This window comes from Nanorana parkeri, unplaced genomic scaffold, assembly GCF_000935625.1.
Source record: "Nanorana parkeri isolate BGI_ZX_2015 unplaced genomic scaffold, ASM93562v1 scaffold997, whole genome shotgun sequence".
NCBI classification, from domain to species: domain Eukaryota; kingdom Metazoa; phylum Chordata; class Amphibia; order Anura; family Dicroglossidae; genus Nanorana; species Nanorana parkeri.
The window spans coordinates 20,592-28,528 of NW_017307265.1; the positions used below are offsets into that span (position 1 = coordinate 20,592).

General features: G+C 42.4%; 1 protein-coding gene across 1 annotated transcript in view; it reads right to left on the minus strand.

Annotated features, from left to right (window-relative positions):
* Positions 1–1,247: 1,247 nt before the first annotated feature.
* The window catches only part of LOC108795731 (ninjurin-1-like), a 43,474-nt gene continuing 36,784 nt past the window's right edge, over positions 1,248–7,937 (minus strand). The window contains exons 3-4 of the mRNA XM_018567018.1: positions 2,510–2,676; positions 1,248–1,366 (exon numbers count right to left, since the gene is read on the minus strand). Coding sequence (XP_018422520.1) covers positions 2,528–2,676 — 149 coding nt within the window. The 3' untranslated portion in view covers positions 1,248–1,366; positions 2,510–2,527. The remainder of the gene's footprint in view (positions 1,367–2,509; positions 2,677–7,937) is intronic.

A 7,937-nucleotide genomic window follows, 5' to 3' on the forward strand; every position in this document is an offset into this window, starting at 1 on the left:
GGGGGGGGGGGGGGATAGGGTGGAGTAGAGTAGGGAAGGGTAAAGCTCCTCTCGGATTTTAATGTTTGCTGTCTGTGTCACATGGGGGAGACTTTCCTTCCCTTCCTGTCCCATACACAAAACAGAAAATGAAAGGACAGTAAGTGAGGTGTCCCCATTGCAAGATCTTCTCTCACCTCCCGTTCTAGTGCCAGCTGTAACATTTTGGATTTCCCATAACTTTCTATCCTAGGAAAGATGGTCACCAGGACAGACAAGAGAGGGTGAATCCCTAACAGGGACACAGTATAGATTGGAGAAGGATCAGCATCCATGTCAGGTTTTTAATACTGCCTGTGCCTCCATTGGGTAGATTTCCCATCACTTCCAGTCCCAGATGGACCCCAAAGGTAGCAATAAAAACCAGACATGTTCTAACCCTTCCATACTCTATCCAAAATCAAGGTGTTGGCTTTTGATACACTTCATGGTGGGCATCCCCTTCAGCAGTGCCTCTTGAGCATTACCAGTACATAGCCCTTAGTCTAATTCAGACGTAGGCAACCTTGGCACTCCAGCTGTGATGAAACTACAAATCCCATGAGGCATTGCGAAACTGCCAGCCAGCCACAGGCACCATGGAATCTGTAGTTTTACCCCAGCTGGAGTGCCGTGGTTGCCTACCTCTGGTGTAGCTTATTAAAAGTACTTGACTATAAAACATTTCCACATTAATATTGCATAAAATACGATTTCCACTAGTATGTCACTATTTGAAATGATTGGGACCTTGTCATGATCATGAACTTCCTGAAATCAGAAAAATATTTTTTTAAACAAAAAGTAGTAAAACTTCCATAGATGATACATTGACATCACGCTTTCAGCCGGTAACCGTATCAGAAAACATACTACAGGAAGACTATATGATATAATAGTGCAGATTTCATTGTGAAGCTCCCATCAGGACCATGGGATGGGGTGCATGCAGCATTCAATATGGTGATCATGCTCCAGTTTGCTTGAAGTGTATAAGAAAATGCCCATTGTTGGTGGGTGACGTTTTACCATCACAAACTTTAGTGCAACCATCGGTAAGATTCCATTTTGTCCCAAGGACAGAACTGCACTATCCAGCATTAGGTACTTCTGAGTGATGGAGGGCCAAGATATTGGCTGACAACCTTGGAAACAAGTTGATATATTTCAATGATATCTATTCCAGCTGTGTGTTTCCGTCTGCATGTCAGATCCAGCAGAAGCAGAAAAAAATCAGGTGAGCAGAATATTTGGCTGAATGCTCCATAGAATATATAATTCCATACCAATCGTGTTGTGGCCTCACTCGGAGGACCGCCCCTATGGTCTGATAATCTTGTGTCTTTGGCTTTTAAATAACTGAAAGCAAAAAAGAAAACAAAATGTAACAAGTCTGTGATAACGACGTTCTGGGTTGGTTAGGAAACAATTATGGCTGATCTTGTGACAAAACAAAAATAAAAGGATAGCATGCGTGTTACTGGCAGGATCGCCTGGTGAAAATAAAAGAAACAAAGCTTAAAGTATAATTAAAGACTCAGCTTTTTTTTGCATATGACTACTGCTAGCAAGCAGGAATGATATATGCAAAACGTGTTTTTTTTTTGAAAAAAAAAACCCGCTTTGAAAAAGGGTTAATACTCACCTGTCTTCCCCGCGCGCTGACGTCCGAAAATGTGAAGATCTTCGGGCGACCGCAAAGCATCTTGGGGCGGGCGCATGCGCAGTTCACATTTTCAGCCGGGAGACGAGGAGAAACACAAGGTAAGTAGATGGACGCGTGCACCCGCATGTAGACACCGTGGGACAGGAAGTGCCAGCAAGGACAGAGGAGTCAGCGCTGGATCGGAGACCCGCAGCAGCGCTGGAGGGACAGATGAAAAGTCAATGAACGATAGGAATCACCAGCACTCCGCAAATAAAATTAAAAAAATGTCCATTTATTTGGACTAAACGTCACACATATCGCATAATCCAACGTTTCGGGACCACGCAGGATCCCTTCATTAGGGCAGAGATGTGACAGAGATGTGATGAAGGGGCCCTGCGTGGTCCCGAAACATTGGATTATGCGATATGTGTGACATTTAGTCCAAATAAATGGACATTTTTTGAATTTTATTTGCGGAGTGCTGGTGATTCCTATCATTCATTGACTGTTGTGCATGGCGCCATCTGTGATTGTCACTGCGAGCACCACTATTGCCACTTGGACCGGAAGCGCTGTAAGGAATGCAGGGGGACCTATTGTTTTCTGGGACAGATGAAAAGGACAGGAAAGAAGAAGACCGGATTAAGAAACATCATTTAAGGTAAGTGCTGACATTAACATTGGGGGAGGGAAACATTTTTTTGACTTTAATGTCACTTTAAATAAAGAAAACTAAAGCACCCATAGCAGCAAAAATCCCTTCGCTAACTCCCGAGAACATTTTTGGCATCATATATCTTATGACCTGACAGGTCCTACTGAACATCGAATAATACTCACCTCTCATCACATCGTACTCTATACTTTAGACGGAGCTGCTGAGTTCTGTACACCGAATGCTGTGATTAAAATGTTGACAATAACGATGATGAACACAAGTCCAGTAGCTGCATTTTCCAGCTTATCCAGCAGGACGTGTCTGGCAGGATTATTAAGATCGTATTTTACTGGAAATATAAAATAAAACACACAACCGTGAATATCATACCTGTGAGGGGATTTATAAAGATACCCAAAGATCAATAGCATCTCAACGTGAATCTAATGAATCCTTCTATACAAGTGAATCCCAGGTTCTCCAGACCTTCTAGGTCAGGTAAATATATTGGAAAGCAAACTGGAGTGTTGTAATAAGAAAAGCTGCACCCTGTTACACCTTTACATGTGCAGCTACCTTATTATTATATTATTGTTAGACAGGATTGATATAGCACCAACAGTTTGCGTAGCGCTTTACAATATCAAGAAAGACAGCACAGTTACAATACAATTCAAGACAAGATGTTTAGGAGCGCCTGTTAGAGCTTACAAATCACCTGGATTGCCATATGCCATGCAACAGGCTGCCTGTAATTAAACAGACACAAACCGTATACACTATATAAAGAATATATACAGTGTGTGTGTGTGTGTGTGTGTGTGTGTGTGTGTGTATATATATATATCTATATATAGATATATAGATATATATATATATAAACAAAATGAAAAGTAGAGAAATTCAAATCAAATCAATATTTGATGTGACCACCCTTTGCCTTCCAAACAGCATCAATTCTTCCAGGTACACTTGTACACAGTTTTTGATGGAACTCGGCAGGTAGGATGTTCCAAATAGCTTGAAGAACTAAGCACAGATCTTCAGTGGATGTAGGTTGCCTCGTATCCTTCTCTCTCTTCCTGTAATCCCAGACAGCCTCGATTATGTTGTGATCATGGCCAAACCATCACTTCCAGGACTCCTTGTTCTTCTTTACGCTGAAGATAGTTCCTAATGACATTGGCTGTATGTTTGGGGTCATTTTCCTGCTGCAGAATATATTTGGGGTCAATCACACATTTACCTGATGGTATGGCATGATGGATAGGTATCTGCTTGTTCTCCAAGATGTTTAGAACATCCTACCTGCTGAGTTCCATCAAAAACTGTGTGCAAGTGTACCTGCAAGGATCTGCTAAGAGAAGCTGTTGTGCAGGCAAGGGGGTTACACCAAATATATTGGTTTGATTTGGATTTCTATTTTGTTCATTTTACTTTCCATTTTGTTAATTGATAAAAATAAAAAGACACTTTTATTTCTGAACGCATTCTTACTTTACGGCATTTTTTTCACACCTGCCTAAAACTTTTGCACAGTACTGTGTACACACACACACGCACACATATAAACATATAAAAAGACCCAAACTAATTACTGATCCCTCTAAAGGTGCCCATACACTGCACGATTCTCGTACGAGAATCGCGGGAAATCCCACGATCGTACGAGAATCGTGCAGTGTATGGAAGGCGTGCGACCGTTTCTACTGTACGGTCGCACGTATTCCGTCGAACCAGCATGCTAGAAAGCCTGCCGGGAATCGTACGATTCTCGGCGAGTTAGTGGCCTGCTGGTTCGACAACTGCCGAACGGGCTGGTGTGCGCACGCGCACACTGCCCGTTTGCAGTCATTGTAAGCCCGCCCCTCATTACAGTCATCGTAAGCCCGCCCCTCAGGGGGGCGGGCTTGCGATGATCGAGAGTACGATCTGCCTGTCCAAGATGGGCAGATCGTACGTTTTTTTAATCACTTTACAACCATCGCAAGACTAAGGTCTTGCGATGGTTGTACAGTGTATGGCCACCTTAAAGGTGCCCATACACCTGACGATTATCATACGATAATCGCAGGTGATCCCGCAATCATACAATAATCAGCAGGTGTATGGGCAGCGTGCGGCCGCATCTACTGTACGGTTGCACGACTTTCGTCTTCTTAGCATGCTGGAAAACCCGCCGAAAATCGTACGATTTTTGGCGGGTTGGTAGCGTGCTCGGAAGACGAAAGCCGCAAGCGCACACTGCCCGCTCAGCGTTGCAATCATCGGCGATGCTTGCAAGTACGATCTGCCTGTCCAAGATGGGCAGGTCGTTCGAAATTTTAATGACCTTACAACCATCGCACAAAGGTTGTGCGATGGTTGTAAGGTTTATGGCCAGCTTTAACAAGTAAAAAGTGTACTTTAAAGTGCTCTCTGGAGTGCACATCCTTACAGCACCTTAACTGAGGACACTACCCCGCTGGAAGAACACGTGACCAGCCAATTGCTAGGCTAAAGCGTTGTCACTCCCCCAGGCTGCTGAAACAGGGGACCTCAATACCAACTAAAAGCAAAAAGCTGGGAACGAGGAAGCACCACATTAAAGATAAAAAATATGAGGGAGTGGGAAATGTTACTTCCAGAGACACTGAAACCTAGGCCTGCATGTGCAAGGTGACAGGGTCTCTTTAAGCTTCCCTTTCTAACTTGACCTGGAAAATCTTCATCAGTATCAGTCCAGCTGCTGCCAACATCACTGAAACCTTCTGCCAGTTCTGACTGCGGCGGGCTGAGAGTTATTCAAGGTTATGACTGATTCTAGTGACATAAGCACACAGACAAAGATTTGAAATAACATCACTGCTGCTGGGCTGTGCACTTGTCTCTTCTGAGCCGTTGATGTGCCACACACTAAATATACAAACGTCATTCACCGTGTCACAGCTGGGAAGAGCTGCAATCCAAGCTCCAGGCCTTTACTTTCGGTTTATTAATAATGAATTCACTTCTCATATTACTGCCAGGCACTTGTATTAGCCGAGCAAGTAAACTTCACACACCACCTAGCCATAAAAGAGCCGGATAGAAACACTACGTATTTACCAATGAATATTCTCTGCACCCAAGACTAGACATAGGTATAATCATTCATTTATAAAGCGGTAATTGTTCTCTCTGCTAAGATGTAACCCAACAAATGTGCAATTTACAGTAATGGCCTTTGTAGGGGAATCATAGATAAATGTGTTGGGAAAATGTGGTGAATAAGGCAAGTGGATATCAGCAGTACTTCAGCCGACAGAAAGCTACTGGGGGGACTTATCAAGACTGGAGCAAACAGAATCTGGAGCAGTTGCCTATGGCAACCAATCAGCTTCTCTCTTCAGTTTGCTAAGGTAAGATTTGAAAAAGAGAGAGAGACGCTGATTGGGTGCAGGTCCAGTTTTGATAGATTCCCCTCCACTGTGTTTGTACAGAATTTAGCACCTGCTGGCTGCAAATGGTATATATAAAATAGTCATACACAATCATTTGCCAGATTAAAAAAGAAATAAGAAAGAAGATCATAAAATATTTTATTGTAAAAATAAATAATTAAAAAATAAAAGAGAGAGAGAGAGAATGAGAATCAGTGATGTCACCTACCAGGTTTACCAGAGCGGAAAGAGGAAGCCGCTGCAATTATATCACATTAACCTAATAAAACCCTGGACGGATAGTGAGTCTCTTTTAGCAGAACATGACCCTAAATTATCACCCCTGAAAGGTATACTAGAGGTTAGGATGTCGGAGACTTTGTCTGCTACAGAGCAGTAGATCAGTTCTTGGAGAAAAATTCGAGAGGTATTTTCAGAGTTACCTGGCCAAACTAATGTTATTTATTTACCCTGACATTGTGACTGAGTCTCATATCAAAGTAAAGACCTTATTGGGTACCTCAAGCTCAGAGAAAATCCATAAGGAAGGGGTACAGAAAATGTTCACAATTGGGGAATACAGGAATAAACAGTGAGTGGTCAAGTCCCTAAGCCAGATGGCAACGTGAGGTTATGCAACAACCTCAAACTTGATGCTTTCCTATACCCTGTTGGAGGAGTTGAGAGGAAGTTTGGGTCCCGCCAGGTATATTACTATTTTCATGTAAAATTATAAAACTCTGCTCTTCTAATTCTCACCTAATGCTTCAAGCATTCAGCTGCTGTATAAGAAAGAGTATAAACACCCTCTCAGCAATCAATGGTACAAAGTGCTCCAATAAAGTGCAGCTACACATATATGTGCATAACAATCTACTCATAAATTATATATTCACAACAATAAAAATACAATTATAAAAACATAAATTCTACTCTGCAATGATAAACTTTCAAAACGTCCATGTAAGCCCTCAGTGACTTATGGAAAGCTGTGTTGACTTCCAAGATAATGCATTCACATTTGACAGGGAGTCACACCTCTCCCCATCCGTGTGTAACACATCTCCCAGAAACGCACTCTCCGGATGAGGTGAACCATTCAATTGAAATGGTCATAAAGCGCTCACTGAAATGGTAACTTCTCATTCAGGTTACTATATCCAATTTCCTGGGATCAGAGTATCCGATTTTGTCAGTACCGTGTAACTTATATCTCAGTCCTCCTCCTGTCCTTCTTACTCCCAAAGCCACTCAGGGGAAAATTACACTAAAAAGGCGTAACTCTATAGAAATTATCTTGATTAAAACAAAGTATAAAACATCCACGAAAGAAGACTGTTCCATCACCGCGTGTAGAACATGCTCTATAAAGTCAGAGCAACAAACCACTGTAAGATGCGGCACATTATTTCCGATGATGGCTCCCACTTCTAGTGACATCAGCGTGTACCCACCCTCCAACGCGTTTCATCATGTGACTTCCTCAGGGAAGGCCTTGGGGGGAGGAGGAGGAATGAGATATGTTACACGGTACTGACGAAGTAGGATACTCTGATTTTGTAACCTGAATGAGAATTTTAGATTGAATGGTTCTCCTCATCCAGTGAGTGCGTTTCTGGGAGCGGTGTTACACACGGATGGGGAGAGGTGTGACTTACTGTCAAATGTAAATGCATCATCTTGGAAGTTCAACACAAGCAGTCACGGAGTGCTCACATAGACTTTTTGAAAGTTTATCATTGCGGACCAGAATTTATGTTTTATAATTGTATTTTTATGAATATATCATTTATTAGTAGATTGTTATGCAGATATATGTGTAGTTGATCATCACTTTATGTGCTTTACTGGAGCGCTGGGCACTTTGTATTTTTGATATTACTAAAGGGTATTGGTAGGTTCCTGTAACTAACAGGCCACAGTAAAGGACATCTTTTGTGACACCAAATGGGCTGCACCTTCATGTGGACCTCCCTTCTGGCTTACATAGGGGCCCCGGTCTCAATCCAAAGAATGATGGAACGCATTATTTGCCCCCACAAAGCATATCTACATGATGTTATCATATTTAGTATTGACTGCAATTCCCACCAACAAAAGGTCCAAACAGTTTTAGATTCCATTCTTAAGGCTAGATTAACAGCCAATCCACCAAAATGCACAATAGGCCTGGGAATGCTCAGTATTTGGGCTACAGCAATGGGTGGGT